General features: G+C 34.6%; 3 protein-coding genes and 1 pseudogene across 5 annotated transcripts; 2 read left to right on the top strand and 2 right to left on the bottom strand.

The window, feature by feature from the left end:
* Positions 1-4,697: 4,697 nt before the first annotated feature.
* On the top strand, positions 4,698-6,879 carry LOC130941900 (protein OCTOPUS-like). Its single transcript, XM_057870538.1, has one exon. The coding sequence runs from the start codon at positions 4,789-4,791 to the stop codon at positions 6,517-6,519; it is 1,731 nt and encodes a 576-aa protein (XP_057726521.1). The 5' UTR covers positions 4,698-4,788; the 3' UTR covers positions 6,520-6,879.
* A 701-nt stretch (positions 6,880-7,580) lies between these two features.
* On the bottom strand, positions 7,581-10,388 carry LOC130940318 (uncharacterized). Of its 3 annotated transcripts, none has more exons than XM_057868428.1 (3): positions 9,788-10,193; positions 8,553-8,599; positions 7,581-8,200 (listed from the first exon to the last, which is right to left on the bottom strand). In XM_057868428.1, exons 2-3 carry the CDS (start codon positions 8,590-8,592, stop codon positions 7,761-7,763), a joined length of 480 nt encoding a protein of 159 aa, XP_057724411.1. In that variant the 5' UTR covers positions 8,593-8,599; positions 9,788-10,193; the 3' UTR covers positions 7,581-7,760. The 3 variants fall into 3 exon arrangements, 2 of the variants coding, with proteins under 2 accessions (XP_057724411.1, XP_057724410.1); XM_057868427.1 differs by having other exon boundaries at positions 8,553-8,677; positions 9,788-10,175; XR_009070278.1 differs by lacking the exon at positions 8,553-8,599 and having other exon boundaries at positions 7,963-8,200; positions 9,788-10,388.
* Positions 10,389-11,189: 801 nt separating this feature from the next.
* Positions 11,190-12,181, top strand: LOC130939669 (serine/threonine-protein phosphatase 7 long form homolog). Its single transcript, XM_057867758.1, has 2 exons — positions 11,190-11,252; positions 11,468-12,181. Exons 1-2 carry the CDS (start codon positions 11,190-11,192, stop codon positions 12,179-12,181), a joined length of 777 nt encoding a protein of 258 aa, XP_057723741.1.
* Positions 12,182-17,922: 5,741 nt separating this feature from the next.
* Positions 17,923-19,204, bottom strand: LOC130940617 (uncharacterized; annotated as a pseudogene).
* Positions 19,205-20,767: the final 1,563 nt, after the last annotated feature.

Here is a 20,767-nt window from a genome sequence, read left to right as displayed (position 1 = left end):
ATCATTTGCTAAATAAAAAGTTCGTTTTATCATTTATCTTTTTGTTATTTTATCACATTTTTAAAGTAGTAAAAAAACAATAATTTTTAATGAATAATAAAAAGTTTCTCTAGTGCTTGACTTCTTACTTGAAATTGATGTCTTAGTAATTAATTTACTTTGCAAGTATGTTGATCACTCACATATCAACAAAGAAAAATAAATAAGTAAATGTATTATTTTTCGCATAAAGTTCTTTTTTTTATTCTTTTAAAACAGAAAAATGTATTTAATCTCGGTCACATCTCAATCTCATAGTCGTCTTAGAGTAGATATTGGAATAAAGAAAACGCATTTTAATTTTAGTGTTGTGATTTTAGTAATGTTTTTTAACAATGTAAAAATTTAGTGTTTATTTTTTTGTGTGAATATTATAAATCTGAAATCAAATTTATAGTTTTTTTTAACATGCAAATTTAAAAGTCAGATTTAGTTTTTTTATTTTAAAAATTTGTAAATATACAAACCTAACCTTTAGATTTGTGTATTAATATTAAAAAAAATTTTAAATATGTTAATCGGATCCTTCGATTTGTTTTATAATAAAAAAAAAATATTTCTACCTACAAATCAGTTCTTTTTTTTTTTTTACCACAAATCGAACCTTAAATTTTGTATTTTAAATAAATCTAAACCTCCGATTTATAAATTTTAAGAGAAATTCTTCGCATACAAGCGATTAAGGCTTATAAGCCTTACAAGTCCAATTAAAACTAACGCTCAAAACGCGCTTCGAACCGTTCTTCTTCCTCTTCGTCTTCTTCTTCTTTTCGTTCGTTTCTTGCCTTCTCTTTCTCCTTCTTCTTCTTCTTCTTGCTGCACATTTTTCTTCCTCTTACTCTTCTTCTTCTTCTCCTTTTCTTTCGTTTCTTGCCTTCTCTTTCTCCTTCTTCTTCTTGCTGCACGTTCTTCTTCCTCGTCTTTCTCTTTTTCTTCATCATTTACGTGCTTTTCTCTCTGTTTTCTTTCTTCGTTATTCTCGATTTTCATTATTTTTTGACATCAAACTCTGAAATCGTTTTTGAAGAAGAAGCAGCAGAAGATGAAAAGGAGAAAGAGAATGAGTTCTGAATTATGCATAAGGTGTACTTCAACGAATTTTTGGTGTATTTCTTAAATCCTTTGGGTGTAGTTTTGTAATCTTTTGGGTGTATTTCTGTAATCTTTTTGGTGTATTTCTATAATCGTTTGGGTGAATTCCTGTAACTATTTGGGTGTATTTCTGTAATCGTTTGGGTGTATTTCTGAAATTCTATTATCTTCAAAACGATTTCAAAACTTGATTTCAGAAACCATGAAAATCGAAAAAAAAAACGAAGAAGAAGAAGAAGAAGATGATGATGATGATGATGATGAGGAGGAGGAGGAGGAGGAGGAAGAGGGAGAGGGAGAGGGAGAGGGAGAAGAAGAAGAAGAAGAAGAAGAGTTGTTCATAATATATGGTGAGTGTAGTGCTTTATTTGAAAATAGGAAACGGTTGAATAATGCATTAAAAGGCCCGTATGTGTAGCAACTTGTAAGTCAAAAAAACTTGTATGTGTAGCCGGCTCTACAAAAATCATCTCTATATCCATATAAAATATACTTACTCTTCTTTACATATGTGCATAACACATCTTAAATCTTCATAACTAAAAAAGTTAGTCTAAAGAATAAAGGCGGAATAAAAAAAAGAAAGATTTTCTAAAAGGTTCCAATTTTTCTTTTCATCCTTGTCTTTCTTTCATGATTCACATCATTTCATACATCAAATCACATTCACTCCATATATTTATATTTTTTTTCATATTTTTATAATTGTACAATAGAAAATAAACTCAGCACATTCTTTAAATATTTGTTGATACTTAGTGTGATGTGTGATTATAATATAACTATGTATTTTACTAGAATATTAGAGGCATAAAAAATTCATTGCTAACAATTTAAACATTATAATAAGAAGACAAAAAAAATAGAAAAAAAGAGGAGTGAACATATTGTGAGAGTAATTTGTGAGAAAAAATAAAAAAAATTGGATTTTGAGCTGATATAAATAATGAATTAGGCGATGCGGATTTATTTTTATTCTGTGGTTTCTCCCTTTATTCTCTTTTTTATTCTAGGTTTTTTGTATTCTTTTGTTCTTCTATTTTATTTTGAAAAAAAAATAATAAATGATAGAGTTAGTTTGAGAATATATTATAATGATCAAATGTTATTTCAAATAATTGAAGGCGTAAGATTTGTCTGTAAAAATTTATGTGATATTGTTATTTTTTTTATAATATTATTTGAGAAACTAAAAGGTATAATTTGTGAAATGATAGATACTTAAATACTGAAAAGAGTGACTAGTGTTGTGTATAGGTATCGTGTATTAGTATTTAGTGGGTTCATACATTTCAAGATGAAGTATGTTAGAATAAACAATGATGGAAGAAATATTTTTAATATATCACGAAAGTCGATTACAAGAGTTCGTCATCAAATTATATGTTAAGTTCGAATACTTGCCTCGTAGAGTTGAAGAAGCCGATGAAAATATGAATTGGGAAGGCTACAATAGTAAAAGCGAAGATGACTTTGAAGGAAACAATAAAATAGATTATCCAAACGGAGATGGAGACGATGTTGATTGCACTATTAAGGCAAATGTAGAAGAAGTGGCAAACGCAGTTGCAAGACAACATCCGTTCAGAAAGCCATCTTTTATTCACGCTTTGGACTTTCTGACTTTGAATGCACCAGAATTTTCTTCTGAGTATGTAAAAGCTGGTATGTGAATATGATATTAACAAGGTAGATATATATTTTTTATACTATAAGATAATGATGATGATGATTATATTTTCTATACTTTTGTGCAAACCCACCTGTTATTGCATACGATGAATTTTTTGTTGAGATAGAATTCAGTTCTAGAGAGATTGTGATCCCGGCCATCAAGACTATACCATTCATAGAGAAGTTCATTACTGGGTCTATGAGTCTAAACTAATGATATTTTACGTCAAATATGTACAATATGAAAACAACTATGATTGGCTTATCAGAGCTAGTTTGATTCGAAAGAAATATTGTTGACAAATAAGATGTTATAACGATAGCCACACCTGCACAAGATCTACCATTTCTCAGATTATTACAAGTTGGACTTAGACATAATTGCATAAGCAATAAAGCCATTAATGGAAGCTAATACATCTCTGAAGGTGCAATTTTTTATTGCAGATGTTTAGACAAAATTTAATTACATGATGAGCTATCGTGAAGCATGATTGGCTAAGTAAAAAGCATTCAATAATATTTTTTGTGGTTGGAAGGCCTCATATGAGGCTTTTCTGACATGGTTTGAAACTACGTGTAAAAAAGAATCTTTAGCATTTATCCATTTTGGTTTTCAAAGAATTTTGGACCAGACACTTTAGTCCTCAACTAAAATTAATTACTCGATTGGTCCCTAATAATTAACTCTATCAGTCACTTAGGTCCTTTGCTCCGTCGACTCTAACAGAGGACAAGATAGTCCATGCCAACTCTAACAGGGGCCAAAATAGTCCCCGACCTCCTCTGTTCGGAAACGATACTGTTCTTTCCCAATTTCCATCATATCTCGCATAACACTAACAATTTAATACTATAACTTCAAGCTACATAATACACACTCTGCAATTTCAATGTTTACAAAAAGAAAAATTCTCAACTTGTTTTCAACTAATTCATACTCAGAAAACTAATGACTATGTCTCTCAAGTACTTGTCGTCTTCGATGGATCCGATTGAATCTAGATAACAAGTCTGATTTGTTAGACCTGTCGTCGTCGTCGCCATCTCCCTCCTCCTCTGACCTATCATCTCCATGACCAAATTGTCCACCACTTCGATCGCTTCCTTCAACTTCTTCTCCGAATCAATATTCAGTTTTCGCTTCAATTTCCATAAGAGCGGCAGCGACGACATTGCTCGATATACTGATTGGATGCGAGGTCGAAACTGTCTGCCAACTTGGACTCCGGAAAAGAAGGAATGAAGCACTTGGGGTCCATTAAATGCAGAGGAGGTGGATATATCAGTCACAGAGATTTAAGAAATGTGTGGTCCATGACATGTTGAGATAGGTGCGACATGCGTATAGTTACACCATGACTTGATCTTGGAGTTGAAGAGGAGGAAGGAAAAGATGAAAAAGAAGACTGTGAAGATGAAGAAGAAGAGTATGAATGCTAGAATTATGCGAGATATGAAAAAAATTGAAGAAGAACAGTGTTATTTTCGAACAAAGGGATTAGAGATCATTTTATTCTCTGTTAGAGTTGTCAATGATCATTTTGTTTCTTATTAGAATTGTTAGGAACTATTTTGTCTTTTGTTAGAGTTGATGGAATCAAGAACTTAAGTGACTGATAGAATTAATTATTAAAGACTAATTGAATAATTAATTTTAATTAAAAATTAAAATGCCTAATCCTAAATTTTTTGAGGACGAAAATAAATAAATATTCTAAATTTAAGTTTTAAGAATAGTATCCAAAAAAAGAAAAAGGAAAATAAAAAACGAAAAGCGAAAAAAGGGGCACCAACATTTCTGTTCCCCACACGTGGTGCTACCGTGTGTCTGAAGTAGCTAGCTGGTACTTCTATCAAGTGTCTACTACTACTACTTGGAGCTCACTCAATTCACACATTTCTCAGTGCTCACTCTCACTCACTCCCATAGTCATACCCTTTCAAGATTCAACTCTAACATAACATGTTGGCACTCAAAACATGACTTCCAAACCTCACCGCCTTTCCTCTTGTCACCGTCACCCTACCATTCCCGTCAATAGCTTCTGCGCCTCCTGCCTCCGCGAACGCCTCAAAGGAATCCAATCCCCCTCCTCCTCCCCTTCCCCACATTCCCATCCTCCGCCCCACCTCCGCCGTACCAAGTCCTTCTCCGCCAACCGTCACCACACTTCCACATCCGCCTCTCTCCAGCCCCGCCGCCGCTCCTGCGAGGTCCGCGCCCGGAGCACACTCTCGGATCTCTTCACCGTCGATGGCGGCAAGGGGAAGCTGGTTCAGAAGACTTACCTCGATTCGGAGTATTTAGGTTTTGAAATACGAAATGAGGAACACAATGGAGAAGAAGCGGTTCGGGTTTGCGACCCAAGGGACAACGAAAAACCCGAAGAAACGAAGACGATGAAGGAGTTCATAGAACTCGAGATTCGGAACAAGAAGAACGGAGCCAGAGACTTGAAGAGTTTCTGGGAAGCTGCTTCTGCCTTCAGTGAGAAACTAAGGAAGTGGAAATGGAAGCACAAGTTGAAGAGACGACGCAGTTTTGGCGGTAACGGTAACGGTAACAGAAACAGAAATGGAAATGGAAATGGTGTTGTTGATTTTAATGTTATGCGGTTTGTTCAGGAGCCTAAAGGGAGGAAATATAGGGAAACTCAATCTGAAATCGGAGAATACTGTTCGGGGAGAAGATCTTGTGACACTGATCCAAGGTTCTCTATTGATGCAGGCCGAATGTCATTGGATAATTATCCTCGGCTCTCGTGCGATTCGAGGTTATATGTTGACGAAGGTAGAATCTCAGTGGATAATAATTCACAGTTTCCAGATGCCTACAGAAGGTTATTGGTTGACACGGGCCGAATCTCAGTGGATAGTGATTTGCAAGCGAAGTTTGATGCATCTTGGGATGGAAAACAATGTGAGAGGCTTTCCCCAGTGGACAGGGTTCTAATTGAAGGGAACGGCATTGCTGGTTCCAGTCCTGCTCCTACTCCCGGTGGGTCATCTGAGGCCAAGGGTTACTACAAGGGTAGGAGGAGTTTCGATAGGTCGAGCTCTCGTAGGAGACAATCAACGGCAGAGGTTAATGAATTGAGAATGGTATCCAATGCCAAGGTATCCCCTGCCACCAATGAGTTGTTCTATGGTGCCAAGTTACTCATCAGTGAGAAGAAAGATTTGGATTTGGGGAATGAAAATGTGAAATCCTTGAGTGACTTTAAAGGTGAATGTGTGATGGGTTCTGCATCCAAGGATGATGACCTTAATAATGATGTCGATGGGGCTGGCACTGGCAATCATAAGGGTTCCAAGAAGGACCACAAGTGGCGTCGAGTGTGGAGCAAGTTCGGCTCAATCGTGCAGAGGAGGGAAGAAGACAAGGTGAAACTTAATGTGCAAGGTAGTGAGAGTGTTAGCCAGAAGCTTACTCGAAGCTATAGTGTAAGTTGTAGAAGCCAATGTAGCATGGCTGGTGTGATTAGCAGCTTGTGGGGTACCGAGACTAAAGGGAACATAAATGTGTTGAATGGAAGACAAGATTTTATGGTTCAGAGGAACCGCAGTGTTCGGCACTCGCCGTCACCGAATAATCTTGACAATGGCTTGTTAAGGTTCTATTTGACACCTTTGAAGAGCTATAGAAGAAGCAAGTCTGGCAAGAGTAGTAGCCTCAAGGATTTGCAACAAATATCCAGAAGTGTATTCTAAAGTTGTATTGTTTGGATGTGTATCTGGTTGTAGAAAAATATATAGATGTAATTATTGTTGTCAAGAGATGAACTACAATGATTACAATGATTTAGTTGCAAATTTACTAATGATTTTGGTAACAGAAACAAAATAAATGTTATATTTTGTTGTATGAAATTGTATGAACTGGTAATAGGATACCTCAAATACTGCAATGATATTTCACTTCATAATGTTTATAACTTGCTGATGTATGAGCTAAAAGGCTGTAAGTCTGTAACTTGTAAGTTTATCACAATTATTCAGATTAATGGAAACATCCAGCACTTAGGACATGTTTGGTTTTGATGTGTAAAATTATAAATGAAATTGTGCATCCTGCTTACCTTCAATCAAACACTTGATATTTATAATGGGTAGTGGGGGCAAGTGGAGTAAAAGTAAGTGAATATTTTACTATAAATTCACTCGATCTTTCAAGAAAAACGTTCATAACAACCAAGTGTACCTTTTTTCTATTTGGTTTAACCGTTTAAGTCATCCATACACGGCTAGTAATATTGCTTCACTATGAATTTGCGTACCAATTGCTTCTTCTTTACTCTACCAATTATACAGCATTTACGGTAGGTAAATTCTATGATGCTTTTTATTGTTATACCTAAATTACCTAACTTACTTTTATAAATAAAAAATAAAATATATAAAATAAAAATAAAATATTTAAGATTTATTAAATATTATTTTTTTATTTTTTAGTAAGTTAGACACCATGTTTAAGGTACCATAGCATTCACCTTTACGGTATGGGGCAGGAATAGAAGTCACTGGTGAATCCAACAGCACATAAAAAAACTATAGGTTGAGTCCCACCATTTGTATTTCCTAATCACATTTTAGAATGTTCGTTTTGTTTTTGCTTATTATTATTTTGAAAGATAAAAGCTTTACAAAAGCCGCAATTATCCATTTGATTATTCTATTGCATTTCTACTGCATGAACATTGTAAAAAAGAACTTATAAACAAAAAGGATGCCCTATACAAGAAGGTAAATTGCAGGGGAAGACACGTTACTCATCATCAAAGAACAGAATGATTAGCCTTTCACACTTATACCAAGTCTATTTTTTGAGATTATAAAACTGCAATCCTTTAATAATGCAAAATCTATTTACTACCATGAAGGTGTTTTTCCAACATTGTGTTCTTCAGCCACACAAAAAGTTCATATTATCTAATTATCAAGTTTTACTAGAGTCATTCTAAATCAAAGCCTTGTTCCTGAAGCTCACCAATGACCTCATTCCTCATCCTCATCCACATTTTCAGAGCTTCTTGCTCAAACTTCTTGTCCTGTAACTGTTTCTGGTAATTTAATGCATCCTTATCAGTCTCAATAGTCCCTTTAGGACCAATGGTTGTTCCAATCATTCCACCATTTGCAATGAACTCCTGCATTGCTTCCTCATCTCCAGGGTATGGGAACTGTCGGTACTCATACAAGTGAGCTAGTTCCCACTCTTCTTTTGGTCGCGGCTTCAGCGTCCACCACCCTAGTGGCGATGTCTCGTTGTATAGCCACGCTGCGCCTGCAATTGCGTAGGTGCAAAGCAAAGCCTTACCGATTTGTTTCCAGAAGTAATAGTTCTCTTTTCCTAACCCAATTTTCTTTAGGAAGTTCTGAGCATAGTATAGACCTGCATTTAAAACAGTAAAGAAACGCAATCAAACTTCAATAAATAGATGAAAGAAAGCTCTTTCTAGACTGATTCAAGTGGTTGGGTAAGTCATACAAATAATAAATTAAAAAACTAAATAATAATTGATTTGCTCAAACTAGATTAACTAGTCTTAAATGTATTCTAGTTATTGGTGATGTAATTGTAAATTAAAAGAAAATAACAGAAAGCTCTAAGATTCTTGTGTGAAACATTTCATCGAACAACTTGTGTGCAAGGTTCGATACTATGACAAATGGTCAACCGAAATTGAAATGGTTCAAGAATATGAGAGATCTAGTTATACAATTTGTGTTGCTAGAAAAGCTACCTGTTTTGGGTTCCTGTGCCTGAAATCGCTTCCGAACCATTTAGAAGCTGAGATTTCGACAAACGGGAATGAAACACTGTTAATCGTGTCTCTGCCAAATGTGTTGTGTACTGGAGTTTGCAACTCTTTATAAAGTTAAGCATAGTTATCAGAATTGAACTGGTCATATAACTGGGTCACCAGTTACTGGTTCAACTAATAGTTCACAAGTTGAACCAGCCACATTTAAATAAAAATATAAAATTATAAAAAATAAAATTAAAATTAAAAGTTAAAATGCATGCCTTTATAAACACATTAATAACAATCAAATATCAATTCTTAGACATAACTAATGATACAAAAATAGATAATAAACTAGTTACTAGTAAATTTTTTTTTTCCAATTTAAATGAACTAGAGAACAAAAGATAGCACAATCGATAAATCAAGTCCAAGAGGTAATCTCAAAGTCAACATCTATATCTTTATCGGACAAATTTGGAGCCTAACCAACATTGTGTTCATCTTGATTAACAACTCTAGAAAAAATTAACAAACTAATTGAAACAATCCAGTACTAAAATCAACTATAGCAAAACATAAATTCAACTAATTTATAAATCTCGTTATATATGCTATATTAACCTTATCTGTTCTGATCTTTTTAATCCCAAGTCATTATCCATTATATTTTCTGTTGTCTTTTGATGCCTGGGGACATGTTTCACATACATGAAATTTATAAATTTCTTCGAATGTGATTTGCGATCAAAATGGAGGCAATATCCCATACGTGACTAAAAGGGAAAAAAATTGTTCAAAAATAAGACTACAGCTTCTCCTTTTAAAGGTAGAGCAAGACTCAGATTTAGACATCCAAGTCAGCACCATCAGTAATTCACCATTAAAAAATTAATATAAAAGATTGCAGAGTAAACATCTAGAATCTCTTTGTTCAAAACAAGGACTCCTAATATCGCTGAGTTTACATAAATTCAACTAATATAAGAGAACAGTCCATCAAAATAGCAACAATTTATAAACTCAACTAATTTGTTGAATTTAGAAATCAGCCTATATGTATTCAGTATCAGCTTTGTACCATATTTCCTAGCCTCATAGATAACAAAATCTAACTCCCTTCAAAGCAAAAAACATAAACATAGGATTTAGAAAAAGAAAAAATGTATTTTACTGATCCAATTAGAATAGGGGAAACTGGAAAAGAGAGAACAGGGGTTAAGAGGACTCACCAGCCACCACGGTCCACGGAGACTCGGCGACGAGACCGGCGAGAAGGAAGCGACGGAGAGGCCCCGAAGCCAAAAGATGACGAGCGAGGACGAGCCCAGGGAGGGCAACGAAGGAAGAAGATGGCGAGGGCTAGCTGCTGGTTGCGTTGCTTCTGCCGCCGGCGACGACGAGCCAAGGGAAGGCAGCGACACGCGAACCACGGCGAGACGCCGGCACGCGTGAGTTCGAGAGAGAGATGTTGAGTGTGAGTCTATGGATGAGAGGGATTAGGTTTCCAGAAACCACTGAAACGAACTCGTTCACTGGTTTTTTTTTTTTTTAAGACACATGAGGATTTTTTATTTTATAATTGGAAAAGAGATGGTGTTTTGCGTTAAAATAGAAGATAACGGAGTTTTACAGGAGACTGGGGACGCCGTCTTGACGGATCTGCAATACGCCCCGTTTGTAATGCACCAACAATCTGCCCCCCTTGTATTGATTGCATGTATGACACGTGTTTATGGTCCTCCTCAACCTGTGAATCTCATCATCTCTCTTGGTCTCTCTTCATACTCACGTTCTCTCTCTTCCTTTCACTTTCAAATCTTATTCTCTCTCCTGAACACCACACTCAGCCCCTCAAAGTGACTCAACAATTCTTTTTTCTTTTATCTATAACTTAAAACAACCCCTTCCCCCATACTAGAACTTCTTCTTCAGATTTATTGATTTCAACTATATCTCCATCAACACCACCAAATAAGTACATTTTTTAGTAATAAGGTTTTTAGTGAGTTTAATTACTTTAATTAGTGTAAATAAAAAATAAATTAGATTAGTTTTTGAAAATTAGTTTGGGTTCATTAATTCATTGTTAGTAATAATAGTGTTGAATCTAGTATTAGTTAAGATCACAATCTTAATTAGATTAAGATAATACTAAAATATATTTTTAACTTATAAACAGTACTTAATATATTATTAAGATACTTACATTCTTTATATATTATATATTTTTGTAGAAAAATTTAAATACTTAAACATATACTACAATACATACATTCGAACATAGATATGTTAAAATTTAAATATATATTTTATATATTTTACAATAAGTTAATCATATTTAATATAATATATTAATATATATTATTTACATATATTATTTACAAAAATATAAAATATAAAATTTCATGCTATGTTTAGAATATATTTTATTTAATGTATTATTAAATTTATGTTGAATAAATGTTAAAGTGGGATATGTTGTTTATTTCAAACAGAATCGAAAATATTATATGTAAAATTATTTAAATATGCTTTATTTATTTATTTAATATTAGAGAAATATTGGATATATGTTAGATATAGTTTAAATAATGTAATAGTTTTTTGTTTCAGAAATAATACAAATAGAAGATGGTTCGTGACATTACGCGTCCTGAAGATCACATTGTTGAATACCTTGAACGTCCACCATATGTAAATATTTTTATGTTTGTACTTAGTATTATTGTTAATATTGTTGTTGTTATTATTGTACTTAGTATTATTGTTAATATTGTTGTTATTATTATTATTATTATTATTATTATTATTATTATTATTATTATTATTATTATTATTATTATTATTATTATTTATGTTTGTTTATTTTTTTGTTTCTATTGTTAATTATAATTTTTTATTTGTTTCAGAGTTCAAGAAATTTAGAATCAAGACATCTGAACCAAGATTCATATGATCCCCGAGTTGAGATCGAGTTACGAGATAGTGGATTCTATCACATATCTCAAATTGGGAGACTTGTTTTGCACAATGCACTTATAAATGCCTTAATCGAGCGATGGCGTCCAGAGACTCATACATTTCATCTTCCACACGGTGAATGCACGATAACCTTAGAGGATGTTGCAATGATATTTGGACTCCCGATAGATGGTATGCCGGTGTCAGGATTTACAGATAGCAGCACTAATGGCCTCGAAAATGAATTCATGACACAATTTGGTACTGTACCTACTGCCGCTGATCATAAAGGAAGCGGTGTCAAGCTTGCATGGCTCCGCACCCTAAAGCGGCGCATGCAGTTGGACACCGCACTTGGTAGACAAATGTACGTCAAGATACATTTATTATTGTTGTTTGGCACAAATTTATTTTGCGACAAGTCAGGAATGACAATCCATTGGAAGTTCTTGCCTTTACTCCAAAATTTTTCTGACATTAGAGGCTTTAGCTGGGGATCCGCTTGCCTTGCACATTTGTATAGGGCATTATGTCGGGCATCACGTTATGATTGCAAGGAGGTGGATGGCCCATTGGCACTGCTTTGTATATGGGCTTGGGAACGGTTACCGTTCCTAGCACCGGTGCGATCGTTTCCTAGTTTTCCGCTTGCGTGCAGGTAAAATTATTTCATATGTTAACATATTATCGCTTATCTATTGTTTAGGTATATTATATAACATATATTGGTACTGAGTGTTAGAGATTTATTTTATTTCAGCTGGATGTTTTGGCGCTCGCAATTTCACGGATACCAAAAGTGGACCATTTCTCACATCAGGCGTTTACTAGATTTGTGAAAAAAAAAGCAGTAAAATTTACTAAATTTGTGAAAAAGACATTTAGCAAGTAATCTTTATATTTATTGTTCACCTATTGTTGTAAGATTGCTATTGTGGTAAGATTGCTATGGTAGTTTTTGTTTAATTTAATTCATAATGTAGTACATAATCCAATACAATAAGTAAATAAATGCCAAAAATCCTAAGAATTATGAGCACCACCACTAGCACTTGACCCTGGACGCTGAGGGCATCTACTTCGACTGTGACCTTGGCCTCCACAAAGCCTGCAACGCCTAGGACCACGCATATCACGTATATCCATTTCATTCAAGAAACGAGTTATTTTGGGACGTCCTTTGGATACTCGCTTTAAGTGCGGATTAGGTATATGCCTTGGTCCTTGATACACAGGCCATGTTGCTGGATTCCCTAATGGCTTAAACCTTGCTCTATACACCTTCTTTATCTCTTCCATCCTATATACGTCATGAACATATTGTTGCCAATCAAGTCGTTGGTTCGCACAACACGCAAAGACATGACGACAAGGAATTCGATATGTCTGAAACTCACCACAATCACAATGCCGTTGACGGAGATTCACCGCATACTCTAAACCACTGGGCATCTCGCGCACCTCAAAGACCTCATTCTGCCTATCAAACAAGTTAACTTGGATGTTTCCCGCTGCCTGCTGATTTGATTGAAGTTTGTTGATTGCATATTCAGAGAATACATGTCCCGCATTCGTTCGAGCCTCAGCCTCAGCCCTCTTCCTAGTGAACAACTCATTTAATCTATAAAAAGTTGCCTTGACAAGTGATGCAATTGGAAGATTTCGCGCCCCCTTTAATACCCCATTGATGCACTCGACTAGGTTTGTGGTCATATGACCCCAGCGATATCCATTATCGAACGCCAAAGCATATTGCTGACGTGGGATCCGATCGAGCCACTAAGTGTAAGCCTCACCACGCTCACGTAATCTTGCATACTGCACATTAAATTCACGCACAGTCCTACAATAACCTGTAAAAAGAAAAAAAAGAAAAAAAATAAGTATCACCACATAACACTAACATCATTATTTAACTATAACTTACGTACCCATATTTACAATCAACTTCTGTAAATACGGTGCCTTGAAATTCCTTAAGAAGTTGGATGCTATGTGCCTAACACAAAACATGCGGATAGCTCTCGGAGGCTCCCATGATCCATTACTACGTGCTATTGCTGAGGTAATAGAGTCGTGTCGATCAGAGATAAGCCCAATACCATCCCGCGTCACCACATGTGTGCGCAAATGAGTAAGAAAAAAGTGCCATGCATCAGAAGTCTCACCCTCAACAACGGCAAATGCAAGAGGCACAATATTGCCATTGCCATCCTGAGAAACTGCAACTAAGAGAGCTCCTTTGTATTTGCCATACAGATGTGTGCCATCTATTTGGACGATTGGTTTGCAGCTCCTAAATGCTCTAATGCAAGGGTAAAAGCTCCAAAACACTCGTGTCAGTATCCTAATATCCTGGACCACCTCATCCCCTAGGTAAGCTGGTGCAGTTTCGATCTCAACTGCAGCTGATGGATCTTTCTGTACCATTGCTTCAAACCACGACGGTAAAGCTTCATAAGAAGCTTCCCAACCACCAAAAATATTCGCAACCCAACAAAACTTTCTCTTAATAAGACTAGCCCTGATAAGCCAATCGCAATTTGTTCCATAGTGTACACACTTAGCATAAAATGTGGTTGGCTCAGATTCACACACTCGATAATCCACACCCCGACGAATGGTATAATCTTTAATTGCTGCAATCACAGTTTCTCTAGAACTAAACTCCATGCCGATGACAAATTCACCATCCGTAACAACAACAGGATCTACAACAGCCATAACAAGAAATAAGTCTTACTATTACTAATAATGATAACAATAATAATAAATTAATAATAATAATAACAACAAATAATCATAATAACAAATAATAACTATAATAGTAATGCGTAATATAATAAAGGCTAATAATAATTATTATAATACTAATCACAATAAAAATAGAAGACTACTTACCTGCATTGACAAACTCAGGAAATTCTGGTGCATTCATAGCATCTAGATCCAAAGCATGCATAAAAGAAGGTTCTCTAGATAGATGTTGGCTCGTTAGTGCATTTGTCACATCTGCAACGTCAGGCTCAACTATGATATCATCTTCGTCGACATCTTCAACTGGACCAACAATATGATAAGTGCCCTCGAATTCCTCTTCACTTTCAGTGTTATAAACCGTCCAGTCGATGTTAGGTTCGGGTAAATTAACCTCAACTAATTCTTCGAACTCAACATATAACTCGATAACTGACACTTGTGCCCGTGTTTGTTGGTAGATCGAAAACATCACTTGCATACTTGTATCGTCAACCACATACATTATTTGAAATTGAATAAAACCCCCAAATACTAACACAGGTTGTCTATAAAAAATATTTGTGATTCTCTTTAATATTTGATTATCAACACACTGAAAAAGTATACGCTTAAATTCCTCGTATGTTATTCCAAAAGGAATAACAAGATCATATGGATTTTCACATACAAAACTCACACCTTCAGATGTTTGTGAAAAAATTTGACCATTATAATATATTTTCAAACTAACACTTTCCTCCATTTTTCTTCTCTTACTCTCTCAACGAAATAACCACACTCACACTCAACAAATTCGTTCTTCTTTTTATAATACTCGAGGTATATTTTTTTAATAAAAAAAACAATACGCCCCCTGCGTAATGTCATTCCGCCCCATGCGTTCTGGTAATACGCCGTTCTTGTATTGTCAATACGCTCCCCTTGTATTATATTTTTAATATTAAACTAATACAATTCGCCCCCTTGTATTGTGAGTTTAATATTAAATTTATACAATCCGCCCCCCTTGTATTGTGAATTTAATATTAAACTTATAGAATTCGCCCCCCTTGTATTGCTTTTTAAAATTTTCAAAAAAGCAATACGCCTCCCTTCTATTGTCTTCTTTTAATTTTTAAAAAATATTTGGTTAAAGCAATTCGCCCCCTGCGAATTGTCAGCCCCATAAACATGCAAAACACCACCATATCCAATAATGAAGTATTACACCAAATCTTAACCAATATTAAAAAAAATGAGCCGACACATGACCCAGTAACGGATTTTCGATATTACCGAACAAATTGTTTTTCTTAATATTCACTTTTGATTAAATTGATTTAAAGGTGGAATCAAATTGATTGAAACAACTTTATTCTCATGTTACGCGCCTTATAAAATGGACTAGTGACCGTGAGAGAAATAAATAGTCATATAAATTATTTTTAATATAAATATTTATTGTTTAATTTAATTAAATTATTTATTTAAACTGGACTTTAATATTGTTAAGATTTTAATATGTTAAATGTTAGTTTAAAATTCAATTAATTGATCTTAATTTTATATCTATCTTAATTTGTATTTATATTATGTTATTTTTTCTGTAAGGATTCATAATATATATTAAGGGTAAATATGTCAACAAATTATAGTTTAAATAATATAATCTTCTCATACTTATTTAAAAAGTCGTAAATTCGAAAAGAATAAATATTGATTTTTGTCTATTTTAACAACATATCTCGTAGATCAAACAAAAAATAAATAACAAAACAAATTTTAAATCATTCACTTCTTGAGATATATAGATTGTTTTTAACTCCAAATAATGGCATTTTTTGTGAATAGTAAGAAATATCCAATCCTTACTTAGTGAGAATTAAATCCGGTTGTATTTTGACTATATTGTATATAAAGTTTGAGTACAGAAGTTAGAGAGCTAAGCCTCAAAGTGGTCTCTAAAGTTACACTCGTGCTTCATAGTAGTCACTGAACTTAATAGTTACCCATATTTGTCCTTGAAGTTGCACTCCGGGACTCAAACTCATCCTTTCGACACATTCTGCCCATCTGACGCCGCCAGAATGCTGATCTGGACTAGAGGGTGATACGCTAGCGAAGCTAAAGGCTAGCTGACGTAGATGAGTAAACTTTGTTGATTCAATTTGGTCCCTAAATTGAAGTTAAAAACCCTAATTCCCAAATTTGAAGATTAGTCTGCAGTGCCCACTCTCTTATCTTCTCGTCTCTTCCCTTGGATTCTCTTATGTTGGCTTCAGCATCTTCAAAGCCAGACGGTAATGGCTAGCACGAGCAACGCAACTGGGAGCTCGAACAACCTACGATATTTTGGAAGCATTATGAGGAGAATGACCAAAAACAAAGATTCGCATTTGCCAAAATAGTGTGGGTGCGGGACGAGACCAGTTTTGCGATGGTCAGGGACGGATTCTAATCCAGAGAGACCGTTCTTTGGTTGCCCAAACTACAATGTAAGTGGTTGTTGTTTGCTGTATTTCTGGATATAAACTTGGCTGATTCACTTTCTTGGGTGCAGACTGTAGGTAAAAGGTGGTATGGTTGTTTCTATGGGTAGATAAAATTTTGAAAGAAGATGTGATAACATGTGATAGTAGAGCAAACCCTTCAGTTGACAATGAAAAATGGAAGATGAAGATTGTTTGGAAACTTGAAAGATTAGAGTCTGAAGCTAGGATTCTAAAAGTAGGTAAAATTTTGGTGTTTGTATTTATGCTGCTAATTACAGTAGCTGTTCTTCTCTTAAAATTGGATAGACAATTTGGTCAATTGTATCTGGTAAAATAAAATCCAAAATTTGACACAGATAAATTCAAGAAAGTCATAATTCATATTCATAATGTAAAAAATACATCCAAAGAAGGTATTATAGAGTCAGAATAATAGTCACCAAGTATATTAGAGTTGTTAAAATATATACCTCATAAGTTTCCAACACTAGGATCCTAATTAAGAAAGCATACAAAGTAAATTACTTCACCAAAACAGATAAACAAAGACACCATCTGTCCTTAAACATAATAATCTAAGTCATTAATTCTTGGTTCTAGGTGGCTTGAATCCAGGATTAGGCACAAATCTCATTATGCTTGCAAGTCTACAGTTCCTGTGTTGCATCTTATATTCGATTAGGTGGATTAGTGCTTGTTGGTAGAGTACTTGTAGATGATGTGCTTGCAGATGGGGTGTTGGCTGGTTGGGTGGTGGCAGCTGGTGTGCTTGTTGATAGTAATGCTCACTTTTTTCTATTATTTGGAGATAGTAATGCTCACTTTGAATTAACATTTTCTTTGAATCAGTTCATGTACACAGTGTATGGCATCATCGACATTAAGCATCTAACAGCCACTCATATGCAACTTTTTCAAGTTGAGTCCTATGACCATTAGATTACACATATTACATACATACTATAGTTCCTGCAAAGATACTGTCTCCAATGGTAGTAAAAACAGCTCTTCCGAGAAAGCTCCATCGGCATGAATGACACAGTGGATATAAAAACACCAAAAACAAGCGCTACGTCAACAAAAATAACCACTATCGATAATAAACTTGTTAAATTCAAGAGAATAATGAAGGCTTACAATGAGAATGGAGAGCAACTGCCCTTAGAAAATGCTCATGTATGGAGGTAATTGGCAGCCATCATTAGCTCCAAATTTAATTCAGATTCAATAAGAAACTCTGTCTCTTTCCTACTAACAACAGCAAGATTTTCACTATTCAAGTTAATAGAACTATTTTGATGAAAATAACATCGCATGAATTAAGAGATTTTGGATCAAAGCTACAGAGCTTTCAATTACTTCCTAAAGGAAAGTATAGCTTACATTGCAACACATAAGAAAGACTAACAATGATGCTCGTTAGAGTAGAGAAAGGGGGGCAGGAGGCCAAAATATCAGTTAGAAAAAAGGGGCCAACTCAATTAGCAATGCAATTTTTCAGTAGTATCTCAAATTTTCAAGCTGTCCAGTAGTTTTCTCTTGTCATTTGAAACAGATGACAAGAGAAAGTAAAATGATAAAAGAAGGGCACACAATAAAAAGTGCAACCACATGATACATAAAACCATGTAAAAAAATCTCTCTTTTGTGGAGCACTGAATTCAGCGAAACCCCAGACTTTAACACATGAAGAATCTAATCTGAAACCTAAGAAGTAGAAATGAAACTCAAATGGCCGCTTAATAGAATCAAATAGTTAAACATAATAAAAACCTCCTTGCTCGTCGAGAATCCATCCTACTTAACAGAAGGATCACACAGTGATAGGCACCAAGAAAAAATTAAATTCCCTACTAGAACCAAGACAACAAAATCACAGTTTAGCTGGTCATGTAAAGGGAGTGTTAATAATTTGAATTCCCTAATAACATAAATCCCCCCTCCCCCAAAACCCTGCGTTGACATTTTTCAACGATAAAACCAAGGATCACAGATTTAAAAATCCATAGCATATACAAAATTTTCGAATATAGGTAGCTTCGGATACACAACCACAAAATTCACGAAAACCTCTCATACAATAGAATTCACATTAGATTTCATGAAGTCTTGAACACATGCCTCTCAAAAAAGGAGTAAATACCTCACAAATTAGAGATGCCAGTAAAAATACTGGCAAATCTTCTCGAGAATGGTGGTTCTGATCTCAGGGAAGGTAACCTCACTGTGCTGCTTCTCAGCGAAACTCCCTATCAATACGATCAGAAGAGTGAAATGAGCGGAACCCTAATTTTACAACGCAAATGGAAGAATTATTAACCAGGATGGAAATAAGAGCAACCTGGAGAGGTAAGCATGCTGTGTATGGTCTGTGAAACCATAGCAGCTTCCTTATAAACAAAGAATTTGAAACCCCTCAGTGCTAATAAACTTCAATGTGTCTTCCTTCCTCATCTTGCGATTTTTTATTCCCCCTCGCACCATTACACTCGCCTTCCAAAGTTCAAACAAAATGGTCCCTGAAGTTTGAGGGAGGATTCTTCAAAAGAAATTTTAGAGTGAAACGACGTCGTTTTATGGCATTTACGTGCCACCACTAATACTATGTCGTTTTAGCTTCGCCAGCGTGTCACCCTCTAGTCCAGATGAACTTTTCGATTGCGCCAGATATGCAGAATGTGCCCGAAGGACGAGTCTGAGTTCCGAAGTGCAACTTCAGGGATGAATATGAGTAACTATTAAGTTCAGGGACTACTATGAGGCACAAGTGTAACTTTAGGGACCACTTTGAGGCTTAGCTTGAAGTCAAAAGTGAATATATAGTCATTCTGTATTTATATATGTATCGCTATACTATTTCTCTAAATATATATTTTGTTTAGCTTATTTTTAATATGTATTTTATATTGTAACATATATTTATATCAATAACTGATTTAATATCTAATTTTTAATATACACGTAACATGATTATATCTTTATATGAGTAGTTGATTGGGGTTAAATTTTTTCTTAGGCAATTTACATAAATAAAACAAATAGATCTTAAAATTACATGAATACAACAATTAAAAATCTATGTGCAATTATGTATCGATGTAAACCGCTACATATTTGCCGACAGTTTATGTTCAAACTCTCCTAAAGCATAAATCTTTACACCTTTTGCGGTTTACACTCAACAAAATCCAGTCTCTTGAATCCGCTGTTGGTTGTTGCAGTTTATGAGTAGATGGAGCTAATTTGTTATTATTTTTTAAACTCAATAATCTCCCCTTCGATGACGAACATTAAAAAATGAATTGTAAATAAAAAATGAGAAGAGTTTAATGAACTTCCCTTTGTTGATTCAATTTTCAATTTGAACTCTCTTTCTTTCATTCTATTTGCTCCCCTAAATGTGAGTTTTGCTTCAACATGTGATAATTATTTAAGCAATTTCAATGCAAAAAATATACTTACAAGTAATATTAATTATTAAAACAATCCAACCTGCCATATCTTTTGAACCAGCCTAATAGCTTGTTTTTCAAAAAATTTTACAAGCTATTAATCACCATTCAGCATCAACCAATCATAAATCAAGTATTAATTAAAAAAAATAGAGGTGCAATCAATTAATATTTTTAAAACAGCAGTCTCAACCAATTAGTATCAAATAATTCTCAAATAATTTATGCTAAAAACAGCAGTACTAATTGTTCATGAATTAAACATCCTAACAATTTATTTTTCAAACTCATTCTCCTTTTTGTTATCAAAGAGGGATAGTATTTCCTGCACAAAAGTTTGTTAGGCATCAAGAAGTGTATTAGTTCAAGTTAAAATTCTACAAAGTCGCTGATGAAGGCTAGATACCGATTTAAAATTTCACAAGGTAAAAATTCGAATTCATTGTAAGCATAATCCTAAACCGACAAATAACTATATCAAAGTTTAAAAGATGTCAAAAGTTACAAATTAAATAGTCGGAAGTTTTAAATCTCGGGTCGTTCTTCCACGAAATTGCAATCGGGT

The sequence above is a fragment of the Arachis stenosperma genome, chromosome 7, assembly GCF_014773155.1.
Source record: "Arachis stenosperma cultivar V10309 chromosome 7, arast.V10309.gnm1.PFL2, whole genome shotgun sequence".
NCBI lineage: Eukaryota > Viridiplantae > Streptophyta > Magnoliopsida > Fabales > Fabaceae > Arachis > Arachis stenosperma.
Note: the sequence above shows the minus strand (reverse complement) of the source record. Positions and strands in the feature narration are given on the sequence as shown.